At 44.2% G+C, this 16,873-nt stretch overlaps 2 protein-coding genes across 14 annotated transcripts in view; one reads left to right on the top strand and one right to left on the bottom strand.

Annotated features, from left to right (window-relative positions):
- Positions 1-7,299, top strand: part of LOC139542521 (synaptotagmin-2-like) — an 87,596-nt gene extending 80,297 nt beyond the window's left edge. For all 5 annotated transcript variants that reach the window (XM_071348059.1, XM_071348060.1, XM_071348061.1 and 2 more), the window contains exon 9: positions 612-7,299. In XM_071348059.1, the coding sequence (XP_071204160.1) occupies positions 612-827 (216 nt within the window). In that variant the 3' untranslated portion in view covers positions 828-7,299. The remainder of the gene's footprint in view (positions 1-611) is intronic.
- A 161-nt stretch (positions 7,300-7,460) lies between these two features.
- LOC139542520 (protein phosphatase 1 regulatory subunit 12B-like) overlaps positions 7,461-16,873 on the bottom strand; it is a 44,293-nt gene continuing 34,880 nt past the window's right edge. For 2 of the 9 annotated variants that reach the window (XM_071348054.1, XM_071348057.1), the window contains 2 exons: positions 12,100-12,150; positions 7,461-8,629 (listed from right to left, as the gene is read on the bottom strand). In XM_071348054.1, coding sequence (XP_071204155.1) covers positions 8,543-8,629; positions 12,100-12,150 — 138 coding nt within the window. In that variant the 3' untranslated portion in view covers positions 7,461-8,542. Of the gene's footprint in view, positions 8,630-9,845; positions 10,100-11,567; positions 11,667-12,099; positions 12,151-12,934; positions 13,184-16,873 lie in introns of all 9 variants that reach the window. The other 7 variants (XM_071348050.1, XM_071348049.1, XM_071348051.1 and 4 more) reach the window with 7 other exon arrangements.

Consider the following 16,873-nt stretch of genomic DNA (forward strand, 5'->3'; position numbering starts at 1 on the left):
GGTCAATGGCAAATACATCTCAACTGATCCCTCTGAACCCTTCAAATGTGCCTGCGGGCAAGGGCACTTAGCTAATTATCCTACCACAGTCAAGTAAGGGCATAGAACAAACCAAAATATACTATATCACAAAGCTACAGAGATCATACTTTGCCGTCTGTGGATGATGTGACATACTTAAGACATACACTTAAAAACATACATGTACAGTATGCTGATGAGGTGTAGGAGGAAGTGGATGTGATTAACATGCTACAGTACAGTACTGGCAGTGTGACAACATCATCCATGCTGAAGGGAGTTTCCTGCCATGGCTGCTAGTAGCTCCATCTATATGCATCATAGCATGTCTCTGTTTCTCAGAGGGCTGATTAGCACGCCGGCTAAAACCAGAATTAAATCACACCCCCTTGTGTATCATTGCTTTAATACCTGTGGAATTGGATGATACACCCTAAATGACAGTAATGTGTACAGTGTACAGCTGGGTGGGAATAAAGTGCCCAAAGGCATACTGTACATGCACCATGGAATTAGATGATGCAATTGTATTCGGGTAAGATCATTATAAATGCCAATAATGTAACACCTTTCTTTTTTTCATTCCCTAGAAAATCCAAGCTGTGGTCACAGTGCTGGATTATGACAAGATTGGTAAAAACGACGCCATCGGGAAGATCTGGGTGGGCAGCAAGGCGACGGGCACCCAGCTGAAGCACTGGTCCGACATGCTGGCCAACCCTCGCCGCCCCATCGCTCAGTGGCATCCACTGCAGCCCGAGGAGGAGATTGATGCTTCGCTGGCAGCCCTGAACGCCAAGAAGTAAACCTCCTCTACCCCAAACACCCATCCCCAAACCTACCTATCCACCTCACCCCTGGTCCTACACATCTCCCAATACTACATTCCAAACCAACACACCAACCCATTCTACACCCTTCACCGCACAATATACATAAATATACATATCCTAATTGACGTGATGAAAAAATTATAGAAAAGAAAAGCATTATATTCCCCCTCAGCTGTGCCATTCCACAAGGAGATGTTACAAGACAGATTACTCATTTGATTGCATTTGAAACATACATTTGTATCGGGGTTGCAGTTAGTAACATGTTATCATGAAGATAGAAGCCTAGCGTGTGAAAACAGGAGTCCGATGTGATGGAGGATTAGGAAAGTAAAACCATGTATTCACTCTTTCTGTACCTTTTCAACCCCCTCCCCTTAGAGAAAACGTTTGCTTCAATACTGCTTAATACTTCAAATGCTTTATACTGCCATGTAATAGAGGAAAAACACAAGCAGGTTCATTCCTTGGGTGTATTGTTGCACCATGCTCCACACCTGCCAGTTACTTACTTACTACATACTAGATTCCATTAGTTTGAACTACATTCCTAGAGTTGGGTAAAGAGTAGGGATAGCCAATATCCAGTTACCCCACACTGTTAACACACTGCCTTTTTGATCATTAGCTCATCTGCTCACCCATATTCTCAGGTACACTGAGAGAAAACTGAAACGTCATGCCTTTCTTTCTAAACGGGTTGTCATTTAAAATGCTCCGCAACATGATTTGAAAACCTCTGTCTGGTGCTGGATTGGTTTCTTGTTCCATGATCTGAGACTAGTCTAAGTATATCACTGAAATTAACCAGGGGATAGTCTCTCTAGAGTGTCTCTTGATAACACAGTTTGTGGCTGTCAATCAACAGAGTTGAGATGTGAAACGTGTTTAGGATAAAGGGACTATGAGCCACTGTAAGGGTCTAGCTTTTGCTATGCTGGGAAAGCATGCAAGAGAGAGAGAGAATATATATGTGGAAACTCAAAGGACTGAATGGGATCCTGGTTGACACAACGTTGTTTGTCAGGTGTCTATTCTACTGCCTGCAATCTACCACCTTCTCCTCCAATGCCTCTAGTATATATAATCTATCTCCCTGTTCAGTGCTACTGCCATTAGTCATGGATTCACAACAAGGATTTCACTTCTTCAAAAGGAATCCCTGTATCCGTCTTACAGTCATAAAGGAGACAAGCCTTCTAAGAAATGAAATAAGCAATTCTCAACTACCAGGGACGCCTTCCAATTAGCTGTGTTGTTTTTTACTCACCCTCTTATTTTCAACTTCAAACACTTTTATTCCTCAAGCACTTTAAATCCACATGTTCTGTTCTGCTTATTCTACTCTCCAAAAACCAGAGCTTTAACAATTTATTTTATGACGAATAATTCCTGGTAAAAGAAAAACAAGAGCAAGAGAGGGAATTTGAGTGAATCATTGTTTTTGTTGGTTTGTTTGATCATTTGTAACCTTGCCTGTCTTGTGACTATACTTTGATTGTTCTGAGAATATTTTTCTTAAGTTTGATTGAAAGGATAAGGTCTGGAAGGAGGTACTGTTATGTGTATGTTATACACAGATGACCAAACTGCTGAATCCAATTGCACTATACTGGATATCACTCTGTTCTGTGGTTATAGACGTGGTTCTTTGATCTATGTTGTTTTTGTGATGAGATGTCGTGAGTTTGAGTTGGTTGTGGAGTGTACAGCCACACAAGTCAGGTTTCATATTAGAAAGTCTGCTGATTGGGAAGGAGACACATTTTAGTCAAATGCTGCTCCTCAGATCCTTCACTGAATGAGTGATTTTTACACTTTGACTTTCTCTTGGGATAAATTTGATTATAAAAGTGGTCATATGACTGAATGAAATGTACAATTTGCTTACCCTCTTAAACATGTAAAAGTCCAAGCAAAATATAATTAGATAAGAGCCACACTGGTCGTTTGATGGAACATGAATTGTCCCTGTGCACCATCTTGTTCAAAAAAACGAAATGGTACGGAAAACGACTTGATTGTGTTAAAGAACAAGCAAAGCAATTTAATGTTTTAACAGTTTGATAACTTTTATACTGTAAGTCTTTGGGAATTACAGTAGTGATTGTTGGTTAATTTATTACTTTTCTCTATTGGACAACCATATATTTATTTATATGTCCAGTAGGGGTCAGATTAGTTATGTTTTACATTTAGTTTCTTCTCTATGTTCAAAAAGCAACACTAAAGAAAAGACAACATACAAGCAATCAAACAACCCATCGGTGTGTAGTTTCCTATATACATAGTTCATGCATGTTTCTACAAAATACTGTACATAAGAGCATGTTTTAGAGATAAAGCAATTATATCTTGTGTACGTATGTGGGTGTCATTTGTCATTTTAATACTGTAACAATGGAGAAAAAAGATGCACAGTATATTTTCTAAATTAATCAAATGTGTATTATTTTCCATGAATGGGTTATTGGAGAGAATGTCATCATTTATTAGAAATACGATCCTGTCCACGCCTGAACTTTTGAGCGAGTGCGTTGTCAAGTACTGTGTGTGAGTTCATGTAGGATGAAAACGTAGCTGCATGCTTGCTATCTAACTCCTTGTGCTATTTCATTTGGACTAATCATCATTTATTTAAAATGTATTTATGTATTTATTTATTTATTCATACAATGTTTTATTTTGTGATTATTTAAGTTTATTGTTGTTTTCTTTACAAATATCAAACATTTAGGGGTCTCACAGTTCAAGAAATACATCTATTCCAAAGTGGAACTCTCCAATGATCAGTGCCAATGCTGAAATGAGACAGAACTGAATCCACACATCTCCACACTGTGGACAAAAAGCCCCCTATTGTACATTTGTTGGTTTTGTTTTACTTTGCGTTGGTTTAATGACCTGATACCCTTTGCAATTCTGGATATTTTACAGTGTTTATTAAAGGAATATGTGTATGTGTATACAGATAGTTGAATTAGATCAAAACTAAAGCCATAAGACTCGAGCACTAGCTCTTTAGAGCTCTGCTGAGTAACTAGAGTTACAGAAGTGTTTTTGATGACACATCTATATATTCCTAGGTCAGTGTTTCTCTTCTACATTTTCTTCAGAACTCTACTCGTCTAGATTCCAGAAGGCAAAATACTGAGCAGTTGTGAGTTTAGTAGAGTGGATGTGATTTTGTTTTCTACTATGAAGTTGTTGAAGTTGTCTTTATGTTATAAAGGTAGTAGCAGATTTTTCCCCACGATGTAATTTGTATATGCCTTGTTTTGATAGTATGAATCATGGGTCATGGTCTTCTTATGTCAAAAGATGTTATCGAAAATACTCAAAAGACGGCATGCAGAACATTTACATGATCGAACTGTGAGTGTCAGGCTGGCCTGTCGGTGATCCTTGGGCTGAATGCAATTCATTTAGGACCCTGACTGCGGTCTATGGACCCCTCTATAGGAACTATGCTGTCACGGAACAGCTGAGTTTTCATCTACAGTGGCTTTACAGACATGACTTATACATATGATATAATATCGTGATCAACGATATGCCAAACAATCTATATCTAACTTGTAACAATGCCAAGCCTCAGCATAATTTTTTGATCAACATCTGGTGCGTTCATGGTAAACAGTAAAGTTAAGATAAATAATCTACAGCATAATCTTAGCCACTTTGATGGAAACTAGCTGTGTCAAGTCGACATTTCGTCTAATGGCAACACTATTTAAATAATAACAGTGTTGTCTGATGTCCCATTCAACATGTTTGCAACAATTTAATAGCAGGATCATTGATGTTGCTTCTTCACTCAATGTTACAATCAAACCTGTTGGACTGTGACCGAACCGAGGCACATTAATCCAGTTGAAGATTTCAGTGTCTTTCTAAAATACTGCCAGTATATTCATCTATATTTACAATTCTATGAAAATCCTCATCAGTAATCTGTTTGAATCTATTTCAGAGCCAAAATAATTCTACTGATGCGGATGCAGATTAGATGATAAGATAACTTTCATTAAAGGTTAATATACAGCACATTTGTATCAAAAAGATTGTTTCAATGCGTTTTACACTGCCACGGTCATTGCAATCAAGACCACCAGCTGGACAGTTAGCTCTATGGAGGAAAGAGACTGAGAACTGTGTGTTTGTCTGTATTTATGTATGTGTGTTATAGCAGAGGTTCTCAAACTTTTTGGGGCCGGGGACCCCTTTTGTGATAGCAAATTCATCAGGGACCCCCTCATAACTTGAGTGAGATAAAAAAAATAGCATACAGGGAGTTTTACTATGACTTCGGAAGTGCATGGCCAGACTAAGGAACATTTTAAAGGCCCACCTCTTGGCATCTAAGAAAATGTTACAGTTTAAGCTATTATCCTGCAATTCTACACACTTTTGCAATGATGCAGAGAGAAAATGTTTCAGTTTGAAAGTTGGAAGTATTTTTTCCCTAACACCACACAGATAATTCAAATTATCAAAGCGTAATGATTAGTTGATTATTTAAATCAGCTGTGTAGTACTATGGCAAAAACCAAAACGTGCACCCCTTGGTGTCCTGAGGACTGAGTTTGGGAAACCCTACCTAAATTGAAACAATAACAAAGAACTCTATTTTGGTAAAAAGCTGAGTGATGAGCCTGGAGAAATGTAACAACTCTTAAATGCATAGACAGAGCTATGGATACAAGGACTGACCATCCACACAATCAAAATGATAGTTTTAACAATATTTTGAGGCTATGCAGTGTTTGTTTACATTTACATCGTTTACAAACATTGGAGTAAAACAAGCTTATATTTTGGGGTCTGATAGGGTATGGTATGACAGTTGAACTAAGCTCATGAGGCATTTATAAGTTATATTTTTCAAGAATCAATGGGTATATTATGGTATTCCATACCAAAAAATGGATGTAGCAACTAAGGATTCTCACTTTAAATTACAAAGCATATACGTGTGGGGGAGGTACAATAATTATTAAATAGAAAAATTTATAATTGGTGGAGCACTGTGGATACCATCATCCCTGTGAGCCCTCCAGGCCCATGTTGCCCAGGGTTAAGAACATAGATTGTAGATTAATAATATTACATTGTATTACACCCTCAAAACTTATTCCACAGATCCCTTTGACAAAATTAATTTAACCTGAAATATGATTTGAGATATGACCATGGACCCCACTTTGAGAACCCCTGTGTTATAGGAACAAAAAGCATAGGCCCTTTATAAAGTTAGCAGTTGCCGTGCAAAAACACAGTACTACTGCAACTTACTATACCTAAACATATATATCTGCATGCCCAGAATACATAAACCATGCCTAATTGTACATTTGTGGTGATGAAAATAATTAACAAACATGTTTTTATTTACAATAGTTAATAGAGTTAAAAATTATTTATATTATAGGATTACATATTTTTTGATAGCCTAAATTGATAAACTGTATCTACCTTATGCACAACTGCTTCAGAAACTAACTGTAGGCTATATCTCAGCAGGGGAGAAACAATGGATGGAGAGCATGATGATTCACACACTACATACTACAGTTCTTTTGTACTACTGGCTGCTTTGTTTCTATTAAATGACATTTAAGTACATTATAAAAAGGGGTCAATGGGACTTAAAGGAAAACTCTCCAAACTAGAGTCCATCATATTATCCAACTTCCATGTCAGTAATGTGTTAGGGGGTGTCATTGGGCATAGGTCACTCACCACCTAACGATGTGTTCTCCTGTCTCTGTTTGTGTAGCTCGCGTTGTACTGTAATAATCACTAGGTTAGTGTTGTGTTTCTTTGTATTATATTTAGAATGCGAAACTGCAGTAGGGCCAATTGAAGAGACAATTATTGAACTTTTCCACCATGAAGTCACTGTTTTGTCTTACCATTAATGTGCTGTTGTTGTGGAACTGGGCTCGCTGAGGTCTTTGGATCCAGAATTATAATGACAGATTTTCAGAGGAACGTCGTCCTTCACGTTTACAACATGGATATATACAGTACTGCCAAAATGCGCAGAATAGTACCAACTCCTTCTTGAACTTTTCCTTCACTCATTCTCCATACTAGGATTGTATTCCACAAGACTGTTTTCCTTTGTCCTCCTCTCTTTCTCTTCATCCTCTTTTTAAGCCTCAGAGGACCATGAGATTGTGTGTCCTCAGGCTGTGTTTCTCTGTGTCTCAGTGTTGTGGTGCGTGTGTTCATGTCAGTACTTGTGCCTACTGTGGATCGCATGCTTTAGCCCTTGACTGGACACAAAACGTTGCTCAAATACAAATTCCCTACAGCCCATCAGCGGATGAGCATCGAGGATCCTTGTAAAGTTAGAGGGAACCAAATAACTCAATACAGATCTATCATAAGTGTTACCAGCTCTGTATGAAACAAATAGGAAATAAAGGCCTTTTAATTAGCTTGGATTCATGTGTTGTCTGTGCATCATGACTTGACTTTGTTCTTTACAAGTGGATTTCAACTTCAGCATCAGAGGGCTGGATTAAGAGCTACCCATTCATTTCACAAGATATCTGGAATTTAGGGCACATTGGTAGTGAGAACTCAGATTATGTATTATATATTTAACCATCTATAGTTTATTAAGCAAGTGATCAAACCACAGCTGTGTGTACAAGTCGCTCTGGATAAGAGTGTCTGCTAAATGACTTAAATGTAAATGTAAGTAGAATGTCAGTATTCCGGTATAACATATACATACGTACATGGTAAAGTTATTTCAACATAAATACTGTCTTTAAATATACGTACAGTTCATTAGACTGATAGCTGTATTGGTCTTTAAGGAAAGGAACATAAAGGCCCTTGTATGTTGTTCCCTGTGCCATCTGCATTACAAATCATGTACATGTTTCACTTGAAAGAAAAGAAAAGAGGCTGTCCATCTTGCAACATAAGTTACTGTGTGGGCTCCAACGGTACGGTTTCATAGGATACATATTAATACTATATTGGTACAAATATAGTTGAGTATAAGTTCAAAAAATGCATAAATAAATTATTAAAATATCTAACAAATGTGACAAGTATGACATCTCAGAGACTATAGTGGACCACACTAATGAGCAGCTCAGAGAAAAGGGTCTGTGATGGAAATTGAACTACAAGCCATAAAGATGAATCATAAACAAGTCACAACATCTCACATCAGAAACATTCATGGCAATGTGTAATGTTATCACTGCAATGAAAGATTATTGAAAGTAATTCCTATGAGTGCTTTTTCAGTAGTTTGAGAAAAATAAAGTTGTTTTTGCAATGCACAATGAAGCACAAAATAAATACAGTATGTTTGTGATGTACAGGTAAAATATGTGGATGTGATATTGTTTAGATTGCTGGTCTGGAGCTTCGCAGTTTACTGTACCCCAGACCAACACTCTCTTTGTGCGGACGCTATGTGCTCTTCGCACCTTTGACCTACTGGTATGAAGTGGGCCTAAGAGCATAGAGGTCAAGGGTCGAGGCAGGGGTCATCCGGATTTGGAAGGTTCCTCACCATGCCTCTGAGAACAGCTAGCAGGTAGGTGTCACTAATCACCATGGTTCAGTGTCAGGGTGGGAGAGTACCGAATGCTAATGATAGTGACACGTTGCAAGCATCAGGGAAGTGTCTGACTTTGACAGGGGGCACCACCCTCTTACTTGGACAACTTGCTGATGACACGAATCAGAGCCCCGTTCTCGTCCTTCAGTCTTTGGTTGTCTGATTTGAGCTCTGTCAAGACCTACAGGAACAGAGAGAGCAGCATTAGATTGTCATGGTAGCTTGTTCTCTATAGGGAACAGCGGTGACGCATACTGTAGACAGAAATATGTGGAAGGGACACTGCCTTGTCTATGTTCCTTCTGTTGAGGGACATTGACAGACATGATATAAACATTGTTTATCATTTTTCAGGCAAATTAGGAATGATATTCAATATTTAAATCACCAAGAACTCGTTGCTAAATGATTGAACTCTACAATCACGACATGCAAAGGGAGGACAAAAAACTAGCTTTCAGCAATGAGAGCATGCTGATACAGTATGATAGGGACATTATTTGGCGTATGGTTCTATTTGCAAACTGCGAACCGAAAGGGAGAGAGATGCAAGGCGGTCAACTTCCTCAATCTAGGTCATCTCCCACAGCATGAGTAATGATTAAAAATAGCCACAATCTTTGTCAAAATCTCCCCCATCCCCCACAGACAGTGCAGTGAACAATAACATTTTGTGCTTGCATGAAAAAGCCAACACAGACGATGATGCACTCATCTCTTCACTCCTGTCTAGTCCAGTTACCACAATTAAATAGCAACATATTGTTATGTATTATATTTGACGATGCATACTGCCAATGCCCCTGGAGAACAAGGACTGTTTGTCCTGTTCTGTCTCCGTCAAAGCTGTATGTAGTACACACACACACACACACACACTAATGTGCACATGTTTTTTGGGCCAGTGGAAAAGGGTTTAGTGCGTTAATGGATGCCAATGAGATTACACATTCCATTCCCACATGATTGAGACAAAATGTACTAGTTTAAAATGTCAAATTTCCTGTCAGCCGCTACATTGGATACTGTAGCAAGAGGCAAACAATGAAATGTTAATCCCTACACAAGGTTCCATTGGTGACTTCGGCACTCGGCCATGCAGCAGTCTCTCAAGCACCGTCCAGACTGTTTCTGGGTTCGTTCAAGCTGTTGATTAAGTGACTCACTTGACTATACTGTAATAATAACCACTGGAGAAACGCCAGGCTGCAACCACTACTGTCCTGGTCTCTACACAGCCTAGTAATTTGCCTATGCAGCATGGCTGGAGCTCAACATAGAGTTAAAGGCAGCGGTCACAAGATTATTTAGGGAGAGGGGTTTTAGAGTCAGCAAGAGGCATTCCACATGAGTGAGAGAGGCCAAAGGTGGAGGAGTGAGAGATGGGCGGAACCTGCCTGAGAAGAGTACAGCAGCACAGCAGCAAAGAAGGGAAGAGGTGCAGCAGGAGGAGAACCAGAAGGAGGAAGGCAGAGAAGGAGGTGTGGCTGAGGGAGAGGAGGGATAGAGAGGTGGGGGACAGGGGGGGTTAGAGGTCCTCTGTCTCAGGCAAGGAGGCCATCTGGGAGAGCTGGGCGAGGACACGCAGCATGGCCCTGTTCTCAGCCAAGAGACGCTCATTGCCGCTCCGCAGTGCCAGAACAGGGAGGGCCTATAAACACAGGAAGATGGAGAGACAGAAAGAGAGAGCAGGGGGGCAGGCCAGTGCAAGGGAGGAGACCGAGATAAACACACGCAATCACGCACAGAGGCAGACGTACACACTGAGGAGCTCCTCAATGACATTCACACAAATAGATACTGTAAAAGGAAACAAGAAAAATCTATGCAAAAGAAAAGCTAAGCACAGCAAGGAACTATCCTTAGTTTTGCTCTCCACAAACCTGGGCAGTTTTAAAAAGGCAGTGGCTGGGGAGGTGCTGTATGGATTACATAGCTTGTCAGTCATGCTGGGGTGAGAAGTGGGCAGGGGACTTTCAATATAACATTACATTTCAGCATAAGTAAGAGAGCCCAATAAGTTATAGTAAAATGGAAATGATTAATTTCCCTGGGTTCCCTGGCAAGACTGAGGTAAACATCAGGTCTGGGGATTGACGCCGTTCCTAAGGGAAACCACAGGCACGCAAGGAGGCAGCACACACAGAGACAGTGGAAAGTCGAGCCCCATGTGGCTCAGAGAGTGGCCTCAGAGGCTTCCCCTCAGCAACCCAGAGAGGAGAAGAAAGTCAGGTAGAACGGGAAGAAGTTAAGATTAGCCTGAAGGGAAGGGAAAAGCTGAGGAAAAGGGAAGAGAGAAGCCCAGTGAGGAGAAGAAGGCTAGAGAGAAAGAGAGAAGGCTAGGGAGAAAGAGATGGAGGAGATCCAGCTGCTAACACCCCAGGGCACTTTGGAGGAAACCATTTGAAGTCTGCCTTTACTCGGACTGAAAAATTCATGGATATGTCAGACTGTTCCTCTGTGCTGTCTCGGTAAGCCTTTCACAACACACTGTTCTGAAGGACCACTATTGAAAAGTTTATCTTGGAGTGGAGAGAGAGAGTAGAGAGAGGAGGGAGCCAGAGGGGTGAGATTGAGAGAGAATGCATAGTTATCCATCATGATGTTTCAACACTCTTGAACTCTTTGATATCTACCAGAGCTGACTTCACTAAGCCCTGTAGATAAATTCCCAAATGTTGCCAGAGCTGAAGTTTCAGAGGCTGACAGGAATAATCCTAGCCCTTTATTCAAAAGAAGAAAACCCAAGATCAGTGAGCCATAGGGAGTAACCAGAATTTCCACACATTGGACAGACACTGTGGCACAGGGAAAAGTGTAGAAACACACCAGTATATGTGAATAGGGGAAAAGCATGTCAGTATAATGTTGCATGTGCATATCTCTATCCCAGTGAGCAAAACTGGTTGCAATGACATCCAAGCAACCTGGTTTCTGGTTGTAATGACATTACAGCCAGCCTGCTGGGATATGACTTTACATACGTATTTGGTGTATGTACTCTAACGTGTGCAATGTGTATGTTTGTGTGCACAGACATGTGTTCATGCCCAGGTCTCTAAAGAGGTGAGGTGACAGGCAGGTGTCAATCACTTCTCCGTGGCGACCAGACCACTCACCGTCCCGTCCCCCCTCCCTGGCCCTGAGCCAGCCTGCCTCATGCTTGGGGCTCAGGGCTGGTACCCACAGCGGAAATTTCTCACTGGGGCAGCTTCCTGCTGAGGCAACATGGGGTCACAACATGGGGTCAAACATTCTGTTCCCGTCTTCCGTCTCACATCTCTGTGTCACATGCTGAGTTGTCATCCTAACCTTTGGATATTGCTGGAAGTGGTTCCGACTTACATTAGGTTGACATCTACTCAGTCCTGAATGATATCCTGCTGCTGTTTTGCTCTCCCCCTCGCTCTTTTAAATGCTAAATATGTGTAGCCTATAACAGACAGCAGGCTGTGCTGCTGGGTGTGTGACTGTAGCAGCGTGTTTCTCACTCCCTTTCCTGAGCCCTGACCTTGGCAGGGGATACTCAGAATGATGCTGGGTAATGAGCCTGAAATTTGGCCTACTCCCTCAACCTCACCTGTTTTCCTATAATTACCAAGCAGAGCCTTGTACTGACCTCTGCCCTTCCTGTTACAGTGGAGGCCTTACCTTGAGCTCCTCCTCCATGTCTGTTACCCTCTTCTCCAGAGCCTGTTTTTCCTGAGAAGGGTAAATGTTAGAACAGGACGTTCGGGTCAGAATCAAAATGGATGTTAAGATTTCTACTTTTAAGTTAAGAGATATTTTTCGATTCTCACACATGATAATGAGCCCATAGTGGAATGAACATACAGAAACCAACACACTACAGTAAGATGACATGGAAGAGATCAGGAAAAAAGAGACAGATAAGGGCACAAGGCAAGACCCAAATGCAGACACAGGAGGCAGATGGTTGAGCTCCAATATTTATTACACCAAAAGGGGTAGGCAAAAGACAGGTCGGGGTCAGGCGATAGTTCATAAACCAGGTCAGAGTCCAAACAGTACCAGGGGATAGGCAGGCTCGAGGTCAGGACAGGCAGGGGTTCAGTGAACAGGTCCGAGTCCAAACAGTACCAGGGGATAGGCAGGCTCGAGGTCAGGACAGGCAGGGGTTCAGTGAACAGGTTCGAGTCCAAACAGTACCGGGGGATAGGCAGGCTCGAGGTCAGAGCAGGCAGAGTGGTCAGGCAGACGGATTCGGCGCCAGGACAGGCAAGGGTCAAAACCAGGAGGGCTAGGAAAAAACAGAGTCTGGGAAAAATAGGAGCTAGGAGAAACGCTTGTTGACTTGGCAAAACAAGACAAATTGGCACAGAGAGACAGGAAATGCAGGGATAAATGCACCGGGGACTAATGGGGGAAACAGGAGACACCTGGAGGTGGGTGGAGACAATGGAGTGGAGACCAGTGGAGACAGTGGAGACCAAGACAGGTGAAACAGATCAGGGCATGACAGTACCTTCCCTCTAGGGACGCCACCTGGTGTCCTACCTGGGCGCATACCTGGCTGACCGGGATTTCGGCGGTGAAAGTCGGCGATGAGGGCCGGGTCCAGGATGTCTCTAGCGGGAACCCAGCACCTCTCCTCCAGCCCGTAACCCTTCCAGTCAACCAGGTACTGTAAACCCCTGCCCCGTGGTCGAACACCCAGGAGACGTTTAACCGTGTATGCTGGATGGCCATTGATGACACGGGGGGAGGGATGGGCCTGGAGACAGAAGACAAAGGGCTGTGAGACACGCGCTTAATCCTAGACACATGGAAAGTCAGGTGAATACGGAGGGTACGGGGTTACACAAGATGGACAGCAGTGGAACTAAGGACCCTAGAGATGGGAAAAGGACCCCATGAAACGGGGGGACAGTTTGTGGGACTCCACCCGAAGGGGCAGGTCCCGAGTGGAAATCCATACCCTCTGTGGTAGCGGGGAGCTGGAGGCCGGCGGTGGTCCGCTTGTTGACGATACCTGGAGTTGGTCTTGAGAAGTGCCGCCCGAGCTCTTCTCCAGGTATGTCGACAGCAGCGGACAAACATCTGGTCAGAGGGTACGTTGACCTCCTGCTCTTGTTCTGGGAAGATTGAAGGTTGATAGCACTCAAAAGGGAAGAGTCCCATGGCTGATTAGGGAAGGCTGTTCCCGGCATACTCCACCCAGACCAGTTGTTGGCTCCAGGTAGTGGGGTTGGTTGAGACCAGGCATCTTAGGGTGGTTTCTAAGTCCTGGTTAGCTCGCTCCGACTGGCCGTTGGATTGGGGATGGAATCCGGAGGACAGGCTGGCCGATGACCCAATAAGGGTGCAGAACGCCAGAACTGAGACAAGAACTGAGGACCTCGGTTGGAGACCATGTCCACTGGGAGTCCATGGATCCAGAAGACGTGCTGCACCATAAGCTGGGCTGTCTCCTTGGCAGAGGGTAGTTTGGGGAGAGGGATGGAATGGGCAGCCTTTGGAGAACCGGTCCAATACCGTCAGAATGACAGTGTTACCATCAGATGGAGGGAGCCCAGTGACAAAGTCCAGAGATATAGGACCAGGGACAATGAGGGACAGGTAGTGGCTGAAGGAGGCCAGAAGGAGCTTGCCGTGGAGTCTTGTTCTGAACACACTGTGCACGTAGCGAAGAAGGCAGAGATGTCAGGAACCATTGTGGGCCACCAGAAACATTGTCGAACAAAGGCTAGGATACAACGGGAACCTGGATGACAGGTCAGCCTGGAGGAATGAGCCCATTCCAGGACCATAATGAGTTAGGGACAAACAACCGGTTAGCCGGGCCCCCTTCAGGTCCAGGCTGGGAATGTTGTGCCTTGCGGACCACTGAAGCCGCAAGGCATGAGGTAGGGAGAATGGTTTCGGAGACGGAGGGTGTGGCAGAGGAACTGTATAGGCGGGAGAGGGCGTCAGGCTTCACATTTTTGGAACCTGGGCAGTAGGAAATGGTGAAGTTGAATCTGGTGAACAATAAAGCCCACCAGGCCTGCCTGGAGTTAAGGCACTTGGCTGTATGGAGATATTTCAAATGTTTATGGTCGGTCCAAACCAAGAATGGCTGTTCTGCTCCTTCCAGCAAGTGTCTCCACTCTTCCAGCTCCATCTTGACTGACAGGAGTTCTCGGTTGCCTACGTCGTAGTTCCTCTCTGCAGGATTGAGACGATGGGACAGGAAGGCACAGGGATGGAGCTTCTGGTCCTGGGCAGATTGCTGGGACAGGATGGCCCCCACTCCAACATCAGAAGCATCGATCTCTACCACAAATTGACGGGATGGATCCGGATTGACGAGGATGGGTGCTGTGGTGAACCGATGCTTCAGGTCCACGAGGTCTCTGTCAACCACTGGAAACCATGTGAATGGTACTTTGGGAGAGGTGAGTGCAGAGAGGGGGGCCGCCAGGGTGCTGTAGCCCCGAATGAAATGGAAACGTAACTGCACCCTGGACGTAGGTTGAGGCCACTCTACCACTGCTTTCACTTTTTCATGATCCATTTGGACATTTCCATCAGCGATGACATATCCCAGAAAGGAGATTGTAGAGCGGTGGAACTCACACTTCTCGGCTTTCACGAACAATTGGTTCTCCAGGAGGTGCTGAAGGACTTGTCTCACATGAAGAACGTGTTCTTGGGCAGACCGGGAAAAAAACAGGATGTCGTCAAGGTAGACGAACACGAAGCGGTTTAGCATGTCCCGGAGCACATCGTTTACCAGAGCTTGGAAGACAGCGGGGGCGTTGATGAGTCCAAATGACATGACCTGGTACTCATAATGTCCACTGGCTGTGTTAAAGGCTGTCTTCCACTCATCTCCTTCGAGTATCCAAACCAGGTGGTAGGCATTCCGAAGGTCCAGTTTGGAAAAAATGTTTGTCACCTGGAGAGGTTCGAAGGCCGAGGAGAGGAGTGGTAGGGGGGTAACAATTCTTGATCGTTATATCATTCAGACCCCGGTAGTCAATGCACGGACGCAGGGTCTTGTCCTTCTTCTCCACAAAGAAAAACCCCGCGCCGGCAGGAGATGCAGACAGACGGATGCCTCCAGTAGCCAGAGAATCCTCAATGTATTCCTCCATGGGCTTGGTCTCCGGGACGGATAGAGAATATAGACGACCACGAGGTGGTGTGGTACCTGGGAGGAGATCAATGGCACAATCATAGGATGGTGCGGGGGAAGAGAAGTAGCCCGTGCCTTACTGAAGACCTCCAGGGTGTCATGGTACTCAGTGGGGATGGCAGAGACATCCGTGGATTTGCTTACGTCCTGAGGGGATACGTCTCAAGGACGGCTGTGCCGCTTCAAGGCAATGAGAATGACAAAACGGGCTCCAACCCAGGATGGAGCTCGTGGTCCAGTCAATAACAGGACTGTGTTTCTGGAGCCAAGAAAATCCCAAAACCACAGGAACATGGGGGGGAGAGAAAAAAAAGATGAGGAGGAACTGTATGGTCTCACTTTGGTTTCCTGATACCCATATACTGTATGAACGGGCACAGTGCTACGGGTGACTCTTTCAGTAGAGCGGCCGTCCAGTGCCCTTGCATCCATGTGGACAGAGAGAAGTTGAGTGGATTACTTAATTCAGAAACCATGGTAGCATCCATAAAACTTTCATCAGCCCCAAAGGCAATGAGCACCCGGAGAGACTTAGACTGGTCTCCCCACAGCAGAATCACAAAAAAAGGTGGACGGGTGATGGAAGTTAGGGGACTCCCAGTCTGGCTCACCAGAGCACTTGTACCCACTAAAAAAGGGTTTCTTAACCCGGGCAAGTGGCTATATAATGTCCCGCCGCCTCCCTCCCGGGCACCGGAGAATCGAAAACCTTCCTCACTTCTGCCATTAATTCCTCCAAACTATGGCACACAGCGGATTGCTGCTCCCACACAACCGTTGCCCAGGAGAGTGCCCTTCCGGACATTAAATACGCTATCTTCGATCAGCCCGACAGGAACGAAGAGGGCTGGAGTTCAAAAATGAGGGAGCACTGGGGAAGGAACGGCCGGCAGGTACCAGGATTGCCTGCATAACGCTCCGGAGGAGGTAAGCAGGGTTCTCGAGGAGCCGGGGTAGGTTGAAAAAAATCCACTAGTAGTAGAAAGGTTACTGGGTGGTTGGGAGGTCTCAGAGGTGGCAGGCTGCCTATGAGCTAACTCACTGATTTGCTCCATAATAGCCTTGAACCCTTGGTTGTGGCGTTCCGTCAGGGAACGAAGCCCTTCCAAAAGGTCCAGCAGTAGCTCCTCATGCCTCCCAATGGTGGCACAAGGGCACAATAAGGGCACAAGGTGAGACCCAAATGCAGACACAGGAGGCAGATGGTTGAGCTACGATATTTATTACACCAAAAGGGGTAGGCAAAAGACAGGTCGGGGACAGGCGAGAGTTCATAAGCCAGGT

Source organism: Salvelinus alpinus, chromosome 17 (assembly GCF_045679555.1).
Source record: "Salvelinus alpinus chromosome 17, SLU_Salpinus.1, whole genome shotgun sequence".
Classification (NCBI taxonomy): Eukaryota; Metazoa; Chordata; class Actinopteri; order Salmoniformes; family Salmonidae; genus Salvelinus; species Salvelinus alpinus.